This window comes from Bos indicus, chromosome 17 (genome assembly GCF_029378745.1).
Source record: "Bos indicus isolate NIAB-ARS_2022 breed Sahiwal x Tharparkar chromosome 17, NIAB-ARS_B.indTharparkar_mat_pri_1.0, whole genome shotgun sequence".
NCBI classification, from domain to species: domain Eukaryota; kingdom Metazoa; phylum Chordata; class Mammalia; order Artiodactyla; family Bovidae; genus Bos; species Bos indicus.
Window position 1 is genome coordinate 12,499,542 of NC_091776.1, and position 16,603 is coordinate 12,516,144.

Genomic DNA, 16,603 nt, shown 5'->3' on the forward strand with positions numbered 1-16,603 from the left:
TCATTTTACCTGGCACGTTCAAATAAGGCTCTGGAAAGTGTTTTTTATTTGTACTGAAAGGATCTATTGCATTCAAGGAGGACTGATGAGAAAGGATTCACATTTAGGAGTGTTCAGGTGAAATTTTTCACCTCTAAGGAGTTTATTGCTCTCATCTTGAAGGCATAGGGGGTGGGTGGCTGCACTCTTTCTTACTGGATTCATCTCATTGTGGTAGGTGGGAGGAAGGGGAAAGAGCACCTTGGTGGAGAAATAGTGTCTGTCTTTATTTATGTATAAGAGAATTATGGTTGATTCTGAGTGTTGGGAAGTGGAAACCCCAATAAATAGTAACTTAATCAATGCAATGATAATAAGCTAGGACAAAAAGAAGTGAGGTAAAATCAATATTAAACAGAAAGCAAGATGGAAATAAGAAAATGAGGTGTTTGAATTTTTACACTGAAGATCAGCCTTGTTGAAAAATTCAAATGTGTCTTGTTTAGAGCAAACAGAAAAGGATAAAATAAAAGTTTTATGTATCACACAAAACAAAAAAGCAAGCCAGTATTAGTATAACAAGATTAATTTTCTCTTTATCTATTTTTTAATATTTTGAATCTTAAATATTAAACCAGTAAAGACCAAATTTAGTCATATACTTAGCCACAAAGAAAACTTTCACTTGTTCAAAAAAGTAGAATTTCTGTGTGCCACATTCTCTGAATATACTTCAATGAAATTTAAAATAACCAAGGGTCCATAAAACGCCCTACCTAATCAGATCAAAGGAAATGAAGAAAATCACAAATTCCAGACATCTAGGAGGAATGAAAGGGGAACATTCATACCTAAACCTGGAACAAACAGCTGCAGCTCCGGACTGAGGAACATTTATGGACTTAAATGTTTTAATTAGAAGGGAAGAAAAACAAAAATAAAGTAACTTAGCACTCATCCTAAAGAATTAGTAAAAGAACAAATTCTAGGAAGAAGATCATAAATGCATAAATCCCTTTAAGTCTGTTTAAGAAAAACAGAGGCTAAAGTATTCAAAATCAGTAATGAAAAAGGAATCCTAACTCTTCTCGTATACATTTTCAGTTATTACAAAATGTCCCTGTGCTGGACGATGCATCTTTGAGTCTAGTTTGTACCTCCCGCTTCCCCACCCCTAACTTCCCCTCCCCTCCAGTAGTAACCACTGGTTTGTTCTCTATTTCTGGGAGTCTGCTTCTCTTTTTTTGTTGTTGAATTACTAGTTTGCTTTATTTTTTAGATTCCACATGTAATCGATACTGTACAATATTTGTCTTTGTCTGGCTTATTTCACTTGACATAATAGCCTCCAAGTCCATCCACGTTGCTGCAAATAGCAAAATTTCATTTATTTTTATGGCTGAATAATATTTCTCTAGGGGTTCCTTGGTGGCTCAGTGGTCAAGAATCTGCCTGCAGTGCCGGAGATGCAGGTTCAATCCCTGGGTCGGGAAGATCCCCTGGAGGAAGGCCTGGCAACCCACGCCGTGTTCTTGCCTGGAGAATTCCATGGACAGAGGAGCCTGGTGATCTACAGTCCATGAGGTTGCAAAGAGTCGGACACAACTGAAGTGACTTAGCATGCATACATGCAATATTTCATTGATGTAGCTACCACATCTTGCTTATCCACTCATCTATTAATGGACATTTATGTTGGGAAGCCTGATTTCTAATACAGATGTTATTAAAGAATTACTGGAAAATAAAGGCAACTCAGTGGCAAAAAAAAAAAAAAAAGCTGAAAACTTTAAATGACATAGATAATTTAAGCAAAATTTCCAAAATTGACTGAAGCTGGTGGGAAGAAACTTGGACTGTAGCCTGCCAGGTTCCTCTGTCCATGAGATTCTCCAGGCAAGAATACTGGAGTAGGTTGCCATGCCCTCCTCAAATAAACTGGTTGCCAAAGGGGAATTTGGAAAGATGAGGAGACAATAAAGTATCAGGTCCAGAAACGTTTCCAGCTGGGTTCTTTTTTAACCTGTCAAGACTAGAAAATTCTGATATTGTTAAACTACTCCAAATGATAGAAAAAGATAACGGCTTTCCTGGTGATCCAGTGCTTAAGACTCCATGCTTCCACTGCAGGGGATGAGGGTTTGATCCCTAGTTGAGGAACTAAGATCCCACATTCCACAGGGGCACGGCCAAAAAAAGGAAAAAGAGAAAGCTCAATGGTTCACTTTGTGGAGAAATTGTAATCTTAATACCAAAACTTAACAATCTTAATATCAAAGCTTAACAACCTCGCTTATTAATAGAAATGCAAAAATTCTAAAGAAAAGACTAATCTCTCTACACTGTAGGGCTCCTCCTGCGCGGCCCTGCCTGAACCCAAGCCACCAGCACCTCAGATGTTGGGGACCACCTATAATAATAATGATGCCTTAAATTTTGTGGCAGAAAACTTTTTTTTTTGCACTCTACCCCATCATGTAGATAAGACAGACAGGTATTTTCTTTAAGACAAGCCCCGTATTACAAAGTCAGAGCTAAGGACAGAAAAGGAAATTGTCCTTTTCTTCCTCTGCTGCCATCTGTTATCTTTGGCTGTACCTAAAAGCAAAGCCGGCTCCTTTTACTTTAATTTACTTGATTACTCAAATGAATTCAGAATGCCACTCTGAAAATGGCCCTGAAACATTGTCAGTTTTATGAAAGGGATTCTATTAAGAAATATAATTAAAGTTTTTTATTTTATTTATATACCATGAAAATTTCCAATTCAATTATTTCATCTGATTCATTTTTTCCCCCTTTAATTTCCTTCGTGTTTGTTTCTTGACTGACCCAGGCCTGGAGCTTAGGGAAAATGATGGTGTGTCTCTTACACGCCAGCCCTGGGCAGGCTGATTCACATGCCCTTCCTCAGCTCAGCACCCACCCTGGACCCACACACCTGGGGGCTTGGATACATACACACACACACACACACACACACACACACAGTATTCTTGTAGCCTGTATGGGGCTCACGTTATCAGGAAGAGAGGCCTATGTGTATCCAGAAAACAGATGGTCCAGTCGCCCTGGAATTTTCTTTTATCTTTGAAAGTATAAATGTAGGAGCCACGAGGTGAAGACTTTATGTGCATGTCTGCTCAGCTGTGTTCGTCTCTTTGCAACCCCATGGACTGTAGCCCAGCAGACTCTTCTGTCCATGGGCTTTCCCAGGCAAGAATAACTGGAGTGTTGCCATGCCCTCCTCCAGGGGATTTTTCCCAACCCAAGGATCGAACCCGCGTCTCCTGTGTCTCCTGCAATGGCAGGCGGATTCTTTACCACTTGATCCATCACGGAAGACTCTTTAGATATTCACAGTTCCAGAGTGTTCACTTTGTCCCCACTGGAAGTGAGATTTGCGCCCTCCTGTCCTGGATACCTCTGAGTGGCCTTTTGCAAGGTGTTGGGCTTTCGTTTCTGAGTGTGGTTTGGGTTCTCTCCTGTCCCTTCTCCCCCAGAGGAAAGAAAATACAAATGCCACTTGTGCCCCTATGCTGCTAAGTGCCGCGCAAACCTGAACCAGCACCTGACTGTCCACTCGGTGAAGCTGGTGAGCACGGACACCGAGGACATCGTCAGCGCCGTCACCTCCGAAGGCAGTGATGGGAAGAAGCACCCTTATTATTACAGGTGAGCCGCCGGTGGAACCCGCCGGTCCCAGCTGCCCAGGCCTTCTCGAACACTCCCTGCACGTCTGCTAGGGCACACGTGACAAAGTGTCTCGTCTCAGCCTCAGGGCTGTGCTTCCATTGGCTCTGACTCCTCTGCTGGCTTGAGTGGCCGGGAAGAGTTAATTAAAAGGGAAATGGTCATGGAGGTGGTGCTGTGGGGTGGGGTCCGGAGAGAGGAAGGCTCTGGGGCTATTAGCTATGAGTTCCCCATAGCCGGGAAGCTCCCGCCTTTATCACTGAGCAACTCACTGCTTCCTGAGAACTATCCTAAGGAAAGAATGAGTCTGAGAACCGTGAGGTATTTCACGGTTTCATCCTTTCCCTTCGAGGTGTTATCCTTTAGTACCTGGAGCTGCCTGTTTCTCTTCCATAGTCAACCATGAATCAGTATTTGGTGTGGTTGCTGTTTACAGCCTGACTTGTCAGGCTTGCAGAGTTTATCAGCACACCAGCTCTGCGAATATCTTGGCCAGGCTGTCCTGCATCCCTTTGCCCGAAGGAATCAGTTAGATGATGTAGAGCATCTGGAATCTGTAATTTTGAATTAACTGTATGATTATTTAGTATCATTATAGCATGAATGGGATTGTTACATTATGCGGGCATTTAATCCATCTGGCACGGTGACCACTTCCGAGCTGTCCCAGAAAGCGGAGGAGTTTCCTAATGCCTAGCCTTTTGGTGGGACCAAAGCAAGTCAAGGTCGTCGGGTTTTGGGAGGGGACCACGTGCTCCTCAGTAGCCTCCGTTTAGAAGCTCACACATCGCTCTTTCGGTCCAGCTGTCACGTGTGTGGATTTGAGACGGAGCTCAACGTCCAGTTTGTCAGCCACATGTCACTCCACGTGGACAAGGAGCAGTGGATGTTCTCCATCTGCTGCACGGCCTGCGACTTCGTCACCATGGAGGAGGCGGAGATAAAGGCACACATCGGCACCAAGCACACAGGTGACCGCCTCCCCCACCCCCACCCCCACGTCCTCGCCCTTCCCTCACTTCTCTCCCCCACCCCTTGCCGCCTCGCCTGACGGGCATCCGCGTCACTGTGACATTTCCTTCCAAGAGGATGCTGTCCTGTAGCCCCAAGGCCATTGCCTGGCCCGGCTGATGCCTCGCCTGTCTGACATATTCACAGGCTCAGATGCAGTTGAGAGGCTCTGCTTGTCCCTCATCCCAGTCATCACCATCATAGGTAACAGTTATGGAGCTTTGATGACGCCCTAGGCTTGTGATCTCTTCTGACCGCGCTCCGCCGTCCGTATTATTGTGGGTGTACCACACAGGGAGACACTGAGGCTTCACAGAGGTCAGGTCTTCTCTTCAAGGTCTACAACCAGCCCTGACCACTTCCCTGCTGGAGCCCGCTGTGTCCACGCTGTTCTGATGGCCCCTGGCAACCCTGGGCAGAGGGCTGCCGCTCTTTGTTTTCTGGGGTCAGAGCCCAGCTCACCTAGCTCTGCAGGCTCCCCTCCTCTTCCCTGAGACTGCAGCCCTGCCCCTCCCACCCCAGGGCGATGAATGGCAGCTCTGTACAAGCGCAAAGAAAACCAGCTTCTCCTGAAACCACTCAAGGCTGCAGCCAAGACTTTGGCCGGCGCTTTCCTTTCCTTTAAGGCCGTGCTGGTTAACTCCGTCCATTTGACAATGTTAACATTTGACTCCACCACGCACTCGCCCGCTCCCAAGTGATGGTTACAAATGACACCAGCGTGCAGTCATTAAGTGACCATGAAGAGGTGCTCCCCCTGCCTTTTGCTTACAAGTCACTAGCAGAGGTTGCTGACCGCCAGCCCCAGGCAATGGATCTGCCCCTTGCGTCCTCGGCCCGTGACGGATTTGGGAAGGGGCATTTCCCTGACAGCTGTGCTGGCGGTGTGCATGGACGAGAACCGTCTCTCTCTGCTTTCCTGGCCGCCGTGGCTCCGTGGCGCCAACAGCAATAAAAGCTTGCTTTTGTCAGTAAGTTGAGCAGCTCTGACTCGGAGGTCTGCAGAGAGCCGTTATGCTGAGCGAGGAGGTGCGTCTTTACGGTCGGTTTTCTGACTGTAACCACATTAGCACCGTGGGCAGCAGGTGAGCTGGGAAACCCACATCCAAGACAAATTAAATTCAGCATTTCTGGAGTGGCCAGTGGAGGGAAAGGCCAGCCTCGCTTCCATTTCCACTGGCTTTCAGATTTTTCTTTTCTCTTTTCTGTTACACTTTCCTTTCTTCTAACCCTCTCCACCCCAAAGTGCGCCTCAACCCAGCCAAGAACCTTCTTCCTCCCACCCCGATCCACGCCCCCTCTACACTACCCCAAGGAAACCGTAGAAACTAACGCCTGGAGAAATGTTGGACTTGCTCACCTAATTGTCGTCACTGGAAACTTCACTTTCCCGAGTGACCGCTGCAGGCTCACTCACCTCCTCATTGCCACGAGGAACACAGCAATATCTTGTTCCCTCTGAGATAGTGGGGAAGATTCCTACTTAGTACAGAGAGCCCAGAGTGAAATGCATTAAAGAAGTTTCTCCTTGACCACAGTAGAAGCCTTTAGTGCTGCTGCTATTAGGGAATAAGGTTCTATCCTATTCTATAAGCCAGGGGTGCTAAGCAGCGTATTTCTTAAGGGCCAGAAAGTAAGTATCTCAGGCTTTCAGGCCATACAGTTGCTGTCAGTACTGTTCAGACATGCCATTGGATGGAAAGTAGCCACAGACAATATGTAAAAGAGTGGGCATGGCAGTGTTCCACTAAAACTTGATTTACAAAAACACAAAGTTAAATTTGGCACAAGGGTTATAGTTTGTGACCCCTAGTTATAAGCTAATAGTCTCACAATGAGGGTTTCTTGTATCTAGCTGCTGCTTTGAGGTGTTTGAATTTGCCCCAAAATATGTCAATCTATGTCTGTAATCAACAAGCTGTGTGATTGCAAAGTTATGATATGTATACAGTATGTATACTCTATAATGGGGCTTCCCTGGTGGCTCAGTGGTAAAAAAAAAAAAAAATCCGCCTGCTGATGCAGGAGGCACGAGTTGGATCCCTGTATCAGGAAGATGCACGCAGGCAGACTCTACCATTTGATTTACCTGTCATAAGAACGGGCGTCTTGTGCGTCAGTACCCTGGGAGATCTGAGTGCTTTCTCGTTACCTAAGTGAGGTTGTAACCTACAGGATAAGCTCTCATGAATCACAGATTTTTACGTAGTCTCCCTAGAATCCACGTCCTTCTTCACACTTCCTTACTGGCTCCTCTTACCCAAGCAAGACCCACTGGTAAAGGAAGTGCTGAGCAGGAATTTGAGGAACTGTCTGCTGTTTGGTGTTTGACTCTTCCTTACTCTCTTCCTCTCTGGCTCCTTGTCCCTGCAGAAAAATCAGGAAGGGAAGGTATTACCTCTGGTGCTTTCTCAATGCAAATTTTGCTGCAGTCTTTAAATGTTGCAATAATGGCATTAAGGAATTTGAACAGCTATTTGGAAAATAGAGTCATCTGTACTTCACGTCACACTGACACCAAAAGAATTCCACATAACTTACCCATCCCTGTTAAAAAATCAACCCTAGAAAGGCTTGAAGAAAATAGAATATTTATCAAACTTCCAGAATGAGAAGGATTTGTAAGATACTGAGTGACACACAAAATCACAAAGGAAAAAAAACTAAGAGATTTGACACAGAAGTTTCTTCTGTTTGCAAAAGAAAAGCAAAGTTAAAAAACCACAGTCTGTAAAATGTGTTTATAAAAGTGACCAAAGGTTAATACATTTACAGCATGGAAAATTCATATAAACTGGTTAGAAACACTTAGAGCCTCCAGTTGAAGAATTTACAAAGGACATGAACAGTCAACTCACAATGAAAGAAATAAAAACGAATCACTTAACATCAGCAAAAATACCCAACCTTGCTAGCAGTCAAACTAAAACTCAGAAGTGGCTTACGTTTCACCTGTTAAGTCAGGAGCATATCTTATAACGTTCTCCACTGTTGCCAGAAGCTGCTGATCCTCCTGTGGCCATGGCCTTGCAAAGTGGCAGAACTTTTGAAAACTAATTAGTATACACCAAGAGTCTTGAAAATGTAATGTACTATGACCCAATCATCCCACTTCTGGGAATTTATCTGTAGGAAAAATAAAAGCAGCCAGTATAATATTAATTTTAATTTAAAATTTAATTTTAAAGAAATATTTTAGGAGAGTAGAATAAGTTTAAGGCTTCCCAGGCGGCACTAATGGTAAAGAATCCGCCTGCCAATGCAGGAGACCTAACAGATGTGGGTTCAATCCCTGGGTCGGGAAGATCCCCTGGAGCAGGAAATGGCAACCCACTCCAGGACTCTTGCCTGGAGAATCCCACGGACAGAGGAGCCTGGCAGACTGTGGGCAATAGGGTTGCAAAGAGTCAGACGTAACTGAAGCAACTTAGCATGTTCACACATGCATGCAGAATAAGTTTACTCCATGGATATAATACTATCACTTAAAACTATTAATTCATAATTATTTTTATAAATTTTTTGAGAGCCAACTGTATCTCAGGTATATACAACAACATGGGAAAATACAAAAAGTTATTAATATTATTATATTTTATAAATATTGTATGTTATATTTTATAATACAATAATATAGTCTTCAACAATGCTTACCATGAGCCAGGCATTGTTCTTGGTGCTTTGCATATAAAAAACCACTTGAGTCTCACAACAAATATATGAGATACTGATATTATTTCCATTTCTTAGATGAGATAATTGGAGCACAAAGTTAAATACCTTGTCCCAGGTCATACAGCTCCTGAGTGGGACAGATGGCATTCAAACTCAGGTATTCTGGATCTTAAGTCCTTATTCTTAACCACTATGCAATTAATGGCAACAATTTTTAAATTGAGATGTTGACTTTTTAAAAAATGAAAATACCAAAAATGTAATAGTATTTGTATTGAGGCAGAAAGAGGGTTGGTATTTTTTTCTGGGCTCAGTTGCTCAGTTTTTGTCATTTTAAATTGCAAAATATTTAGGTTTGTAAATTCTCTTCAGTTGGCCGTCCTTGAGTTTGAGGTTGCATTACCTGTGCACGGGCGTCCTTCACCAGAAATCTTTGTGATGCTGAAGATGAATGACCACTGGGATCATAGTGAGCCTTGGATTGGGCTGACAAGGGCACCTGGCTCACACCCTACAGATACAGCGAAGGGGCACATGTGGAGGGGAAAGGAAGCTGTGTAGACAGAGGATTACAAGGTGAATGGGCTGGGCTTGTCTTGCCACGCTGTCGCCCAGAGTATCTGCCATGGCTCCCGTATAGTTGGCTTCCCTGGCTGCTCGTCTGTGAAGAATCTGCCTGCAATGCAGGAGGCCTGGCTTTGATCCCTGGGTTAGGAAGATCACCTGGAGAAGGAAATGGTAACTCACTCTAGAATTCTTGCCTGGAGAATCTGCATTTCTTAATTTAGGTAGCTCTCCCCAGTGCCATAAGCCTGAGGGTACTTGAAGCTATTCTTAAAGATGGTAATTAAAATTATCTGTTTTTATTTATTTAGTCCACACTGTGCAGCTTGCAGGATCTTAGTTCCCCAACCAGAAATTGAACCTGTGTCCCCTGCAGTGGAAGGGCAAAATCTTAACCCTGGACCACCAGCAAAGTCCCCAAAATTTATCTCTTTTAATTCCAAAAGCTAGTTTAATCATGCACAATATTCTGTTGGTAAGACCAGTCTTAGAGGATGGATTTGGTCAGGCAATGCTGGGGACTCAGGGCCCCCACTGAAAATATTCTGTTTGTCTACAAAATGTGACTGAACTGGTTCAATATTTAGATAAGAGACTGGCAGTCGTGGTGCTGGCTTTCCGGGTACCAAAGGAGGGATGTGAGTTAAAGGCATGTTCCATCCCTGCACGTGGGTTGGTAAGTGAGGTCACCTCCTGTCTGTGCAGGAACCAAGTTCATTTCTGCTCAGGAGCAAGAGTTTTTAAATTGCCAACTGAAGTAAGAGTTGGGTGCTCTAGGCATCAGGAAGTACAGCTCTTCAAAGAGAAACACTGAAAGCATTGTAAACTGGTAAATATTTTTCCTTCCTCTTTTTACACACATGTTTTAATTGGACAAGTAATTCATGGTCACTGCATAAAAATGTTGAAAGCCAAATTAAAAAACAACAAGCATAAAGCTGGTCATTTGATACACTAAATGTAACCACCATTACAGCTTTACTTCTGGACTTCTTATGCCTATATACAAAATATCACTTATTTTTTTAATCTCCTAATAAAGTTTGTTTCTAACAGTTTGCAGTCACCAAATTACTTAATTGGCTGATTTGAACGGAACTGAAGCACAGTCTCCTTACAGTTGCAACCCTAAACTACCCTAAGACGATGAGGTTGCATTGAATTGGCTTGGGGACGATTGACATCTAAACACTGAGTCTCTTGAACATGAACAGTGGATCAATCACAGATACTTGGCTTTAGAATGTTCATTTTTATTTATTACAGTTTACCTTCAAGTGGTATTATACCACTTCATTTAGTATAAGAACCTCACAATAATTTCTCCTCTCCCAGCCTTCATGTTACTGTCATCATATATTTACCTGTTATAAATACTACATTATTTTTGAACAAATTACTTTTATTATATTTTAAAGAGATGTTAAATAGGCAGAAAAGGTTGTCTGTCTACTCATGCAGTTATCGTTCCCAGTGTTCTTCATTCTTTCTGTGTAGATCCATGTTTTTATATTTGGTGTCATTTTCCTACTGCCTGAAGAACTTCTTTTTACCATTTCTTACAATTGGGGTCTGTGGTAATGATTTCTTTTAGCTTTTTCTTCGTCTTTCTTTTCTTGTTTTGCTGCACCACACAGCATGTGGGATCTTTAGTTCCCCAACTAAGGATTGAACCCATGACCCCTGTAGTGGAAGCACGGAATCTTAACCGCTGAACCACCAAGGAAGTCCCTCTTGCCTCCATTTTTGAGATATATCCTCACTGGGTATAAAGTTTCAGGTTGACAGTTGTTTCTTTCGGTACTTGAAAGAAGTTGCTCCATTACTTCTCCATTGCATTGCTTCCAGCGAGAAATCTGCCATCATATTATTTACTTTTGTTCCTCTGCACATAATGTAGCTTTTTTCCTCTGGCTGCTTTTAGGATTTTTTCTTTATCACTCATTTAGAGCTATTTGATTATGATGTCTCTTGGTATGGATTTCTTTATCTTTCTTATGCTTAGAGTTCATTATGTTTCTTGGATCTGTAGATGTATGGTTTTTCCTCAAATTTGGAAAATTTTTTGTGTTTTCAGATATTTCTTCTGCCCTCCCCTCCCGGTTAGGAACTAAAGTTGAGCTTAAGCTACCAGCAGGCATACCACAGCTCACGGATGCTCTTTTCATGTTTGTGACTCTTTTTCCTCTCTCTTTCATTTCAGATCATTTCTGTTGCGATTATCTTCAAGTTCACTGATCTTTCCTTCTGCCGTGTCTAAGTCACTAATAATCCCATCCAGTCTGTTTTTCATCTCAGACACTATGATTTTCATCTCTCGGAATTTGGATTGGGTCTTTTTTATATCGTTTCTATCTCCACTTAACTTTCTGAACATATAGAATACAGTTACAATAAGTGCCCTTATGGCATTTCCTGTAAAGTCTAGCAACTTTGTCAGTTCCTGGCAAATCTGATTGGTTGATTATTCTTTCTGGTTTTGGGTAGTGTCTTCTTGTTTCCTGGCATGCCTGACCATCTTTGTTTGATGTCAGACACTGTGATGGTTGCCTTGTTGGGTGCTGTACACTTTATATTCCTATAAATACTCTTGACTTTTGTCTTAGGCATTATTTGGCAACTTTGATCTTTTGAGGGTCTTGCTTTTATGATTTGTTAGGCAGGTCTGGAGCAGTGCTCCATCCGAGAGACTAATCATTACCCACTAGTAAATGTTTTTCTACTCAATGCCTTGGGAATTATGAGCTTTTCTAATTTGGCTAGTGGAAACAGACACTGTTCTTGAAGCCTTTCAGATGGCTTTTTCCCCTTTAACTTTGGGTGGTTTCCTCACACACGTGCTCTGATCCCGACTCTTCTGAGTGTCCTCGGGGGGCCATCTGCAGGTCTCTGGGTTCTTCTCCTGTGCTTCTCTTTCTCTCGGGTGCTCTGTCCTGCAAAGTCCAGGCATGTTAATCTCCTCAGAGCCTCAGCTCTGTCGCCTCAGTTCAGTGAGTCTGCCAGGTGGTTCCCTATCCCTGCACCACAGCCTGGATGGTGAAGTCTCTCAAGGCGGGAAGCAGGGCAATCCGAGGGCCCGCCTCTTGTCTTCCCTTTCTCTCAGGGGTCACTTCTCTTCATTGCCTCACATCCAGTGTTGTGAAGATTATTGTTTGATAAATTTTGTCTGTTTTCTTTTTTTCATTGTTTCAGTAACAGCGGTCAAATCCAGTCTCTGACACTCTGTCTTGAAAAGAAGCAGAAGTCTCCTGATGCTAGATTTTCTTGGCCTCTTGATTTGTTTACTACTGGCTTTGAGGGAGAGCCCAGTGCCCTGATGAAGAGCACCGGCACTAGAATCAAACCATGTGATGCTCTGGTCCACCACTTCTTAGCTGCGCGACCAAAGCCATGTTAACCTGGCTCTGTCTCCCTTCCCTTGTCTGTAAAATGGGGAGGATAATGGTCATGGCTCATTGGATTTTTGAAAGGCTAAAACGAGATCATGCATTTAAAGCATGACGCAGTTTCTAGAACTTGGTAACACGTTCATCTTAGCTATAATTTAAATTATTATAAGACCCCAATAAATACTTGCCAATTGAATATCTACTCTTCGCCCAAGAACCATATGTGTCATCATCATAGGTGACTGGGACCTGGGACCCAGCACTGGCAAAGCAGGAAACCTCAGTGTATGCTCCCTGAATGAAGGTGTAGCCAGGAGGCCCCAGCTCTCCGCCACCCATGATTGCTATTATTCTAGGGTTTTCATCTCCTAAATAACAGACCTGGTTTTTTTTTTTTTTTTTTTAATTTTTCAGGGGAAGACAGGAAGACCCCCAGTGAATCAAATAGCCCCTCTTCCTCATCCCTCTCAGCTCTGAGTGATTCGGCCAACAGCAGGGACGATTCAGACAGCTCTCAGAAGAACAAGAGTGGCAGCAACCTGCTGGTCATCTCTGTCATGCCTGGGAGCCAGCCCTCCCTGAATAGTGAGGAAAAGCCAGAGAAAGGTAAGGGAGGAGGTGGGCTGGGCTGCTCAGTCCTATCCACTCTGCAGGGATGACCCAGTCTTGAGATAAAGCCTGGAGAGAAGTGATGTTGCGAAGCAGATATTAGGCCTGGGAACAGTATAACACATAGCCTCTAAAATTTGCATGTGGATTTTTGACTTAGTTTGCATCGGTATATGGAATGAAAGGATGGAGAGTGTGACATTGATGCCAAAACTGTGCCTTTAACTCATGTTAGCGCAGAGATGCAGGGAGCGGTGCCTGGAACAGTGTAGCTGGGGGGAAAGAGAAGGAGGGTGGTCTCCATCCTACCCCTGCCCTCCTCTCCCTCTGCCCCCTGCACCGGTACACCCAGCCTCGGTCCTTGCAGGGTTCGAATGCGTTTTTTGCAACTTTGTCTGCAAGACGAAGAACATGTTTGAGCGCCATCTGCAGATCCACCTCATCACCCGGATGTTTGAGTGCGACGTGTGCCACAAGTTCATGAAGACCCCCGAACAGCTGCTGGAACATAAGAAATGCCACACTGTCCCCACCGGTGGGCTCAAGTAAGGAAAGCAAGTACAGAACCTTTTACTGTGTTGTTCTATTAAACACCCTGCCTCCACCCCTGCCCCATCCCCTCCCCTGAAGGTTTTTGGGGTCATGGAGAGGGGGAGCTTGGCCTGGGTGGGGGCATTAGTCGGGCACACCTCTGCTGCCTTTAGCTGGATAGGAATTAGACCTGTCCCCAAGGGGGTCTGCAGATGTCAGCACGAGACTCCCATTTCCCAAGATGGTCAACTCGCTGAAGCAGCCCAACACGGGCATGTAAGAGCAGACTCAGCCTACACCACTTGAGTTCCGTTCAGATTTGATTGTAAGGGACTTAGGGGTTATAACCTGTCCGCACGTGCAAATCATTACACTGTCACTGCACTTCACCATCTCTATTTTTTAGATGATTTGCCACAAGTCTTTTAAATAAGCACTACAACTACCCCAACCACACCCGCCTCCAGATATCGGATACTTGCCAGTGTGAACAGGCAAGAGGCAACATTTTCATGCAGAGATCACGTGCCTCGTGTCTTCCTGCAAACATGCCTTACGCCTTCCCGGGAACTGGAATTGGGATCTCGCTGGTGTCTCCTTCGTGAGATCTGACACCTCTGATCACATGTTCTTTGCAGATCCCCAAAGACCTAGACAATGAGCATCATCATTAACCAACATTTGCAACAAGCCCTCTGGTCAGAAGAGAGACCCATCCGTTATTATCAAAACACGCTGTGTGTCTGGCTTGATAATAGGTGCTAAAGGGCAAACAAGGAATAAAACATAATTCCACCCTCGGGAAATGTACGTCCGAGCTCTACCAGAGTTTCATCTTCCTGGGGCTTCTGAAATCAGAGGCCCCGTTCACGAGGCTCTTGTGTTCTAGGAAAGGAGAAAGAAGCATCTGTCACTGGGCACAGAAAGACACACCATTTTCAAAGCATAATTATTCATGTTTAGCTGAACTGATGGTGTAATTAAAAGAATGAAAAATGACATTTTACTTAACACAAGAACAAGAACACCTCTTGTTTTTAAAAACATGTTTATCTTTGAAACTCACAGCTTGCCAAGAGAAGAGGCATGACTGTCCTGAATGGGCGAGGGGTGGAGCGACCCAGCAGGAGCTCGGGAGTCAAGTGTTGGGGGCAATGCAGGGTGGAGTCCCTGGGCTCCGGCCCGGTCAGGGGAACCCTCCTCAAACACTCCTCCAGACAGAGGAAGTGGCACCCGCTGTCAGATCCCATTTTGGTTCACTGTCGGGGCTGATTAGGTGGGGCGGGGGGAGGGTAGGAGGAAGGGGAGTGGGGCGATGAGCATTCAAGAATACGTGAACGGGAAATGCCTAGCACGTGCTTATTTGGGAATTTGATTTGGTTTATTCCCACTGCCCCCCTCAAAATATACGCGTACTCTTACGTATTTTTTAAAAAGCCACGTATTTCCTTGGTTGGTTTAGTGCTCACTGCCCTTCCTAGAAGCCCAGTCACGCCCGTTACCTGTGGCCCCAGCCAGTTGTGGCTTTGCCAGTTAGAACCCCCTTTCCTCGGGGACCTACGGCGTTCCCGAGCCTCAGGCCCACTGGTGGGGATGCCACGTGAACCTGATGCTTTTGCAGGTGTAGACACTTCCCATGCAGTGCTAACGGTCCCTGATGTAATAGTTCATGTTCTAGGCTGACCAAGTAGAAGAATACTTTGACAAAATTGCTAATACCTTCTGGCTATACAGTGAGTCTTTTTTGTTTTTGTTTTGTTTTCCCTTTTCCGTCTCAGAGAAGTAATTTGTCAGAGAGTCTTTACGATAAATAACGGGAACGTAGAAAACCCTTTCCCTCTGCCTGAGCAGCGAAAGAAAGATTGAGCCATGGGTCACAGAAACGTCCTTAACATGAAACAGACTGCTGATGTCTAAATTGCTTTTCTGTGATGGGACTGCTTGTACTCTATATCCTGTTCATAATGCAGATCAAATAAGATTATACTATTATTTTTCTTTTGCCGTAGCTCAGGACAGTGGTGAGTTTCAGACTCCTCTAGGTAAGGCCCAGCTTGGCGTAGGGGTTGTGTGTGCAGCTGACCTGGGAATGGGCTTTATAGTTCTCTTGCGTGCACTCTTCTGTGAGCTGAGGTTCCGAGGCTAACGGCGGGCTTGGCGCTCAGGAGCAGTGCGCGGGCTCTGGGTGTGTTGGGCTCTGCTGAAATCCTCTCCAGACCCTCCGAGGACAGTTCACTCCCGGGCCCTGCCCTTGCAGGTGCCAGTCCAGAGCCGAGGCAGCCACTTTTGCATTTGCATCCTTTTGGTAAAGAGAGCATACACGCTACAGCCATCATATCAACCACCGACTCGAGCCCGGCAGCTTCTACAGAGCGAAGCTCAGCAACATCTGTGAACCTGCCCCTCCCTTACCCTCCTTGCCCCTCTGGACAGCCAGGGGGCCTGGGGGCAGCATAGCCTCACTGCCTAGGATGGAGAGGCCCAGACTTTGTCCTGGGGCACAGCCCGCCCATCAGGTGATGGAGCTCTGCTAGAATCTGCCTAAATGACTTGTAGAGACCAGTCCAGTAAGGAATCAGTGCCCACTATGGGCTCCTCTACTGAGCACTGCAGAGAATGCAGAAGGAAGGGGAGTCCCGCCCGCTGAGAGCTTATGATCCCTTTGGATGACTATTATTTCCATGATGTAATAACATTGATCATTAATAATGCATTAATGATGTCTTCAAGGTCCAGATAGCAGCTGTCTCCCTCCCCCATCCCTCATTCCTAGACAGGCTGGTGGGTGGGTCTTCTGAGCCCCAGTGACGGTTCTCACCTCCCTTCCCTGATGGAGACCCAGTGCTGTAGGAGAGACAGGTTTTAGGAGTCCAGATCTCTATCTACAGCACACTTGCTCCCACACGCACACACACACACACACAGGCCTTCTCAATCCTAACCACCCTTTAATCAGCACGATTCTGACCCCTACGACTCTCTGTTTGCTGGAGGTAGCTCTCCCCTATAAGCTGTTCTTCAAAACTCTTAGCCTTTCTGCGTGTGCTTGGTGTGGTGCATGAAAAGTCGATTCTTTGTGTTGCTCCCATCTAGAGGGGAGGTCTTGAGGGTGAGCCCTCGGCCCTGGCCGGTCGGGGGCGGGGAGGGCTCCG

General features: G+C 45.0%; 1 protein-coding gene across 8 annotated transcripts in view; it reads left to right on the top strand.

Moving 5' to 3' along the window:
• ZNF827 (zinc finger protein 827) overlaps positions 1-16,603 on the top strand; it is a 190,585-nt gene that overhangs the window by 169,713 nt on the left and 4,269 nt on the right. For 2 of the 8 annotated variants that reach the window (XM_070769035.1, XM_070769036.1), the window contains exons 10-13: positions 3,483-3,654; positions 4,477-4,643; positions 12,726-12,917; positions 13,273-13,465. In XM_070769035.1, coding sequence (XP_070625136.1) covers positions 3,483-3,654; positions 4,477-4,643; positions 12,726-12,917; positions 13,273-13,465 — 724 coding nt within the window. Of the gene's footprint in view, positions 1-3,482; positions 3,655-4,476; positions 4,644-12,725; positions 12,918-13,272; positions 13,479-15,460; positions 15,494-16,603 lie in introns of all 8 variants that reach the window. The other 6 variants (XM_070769037.1, XM_070769038.1, XM_070769039.1 and 3 more) reach the window with 6 other exon arrangements.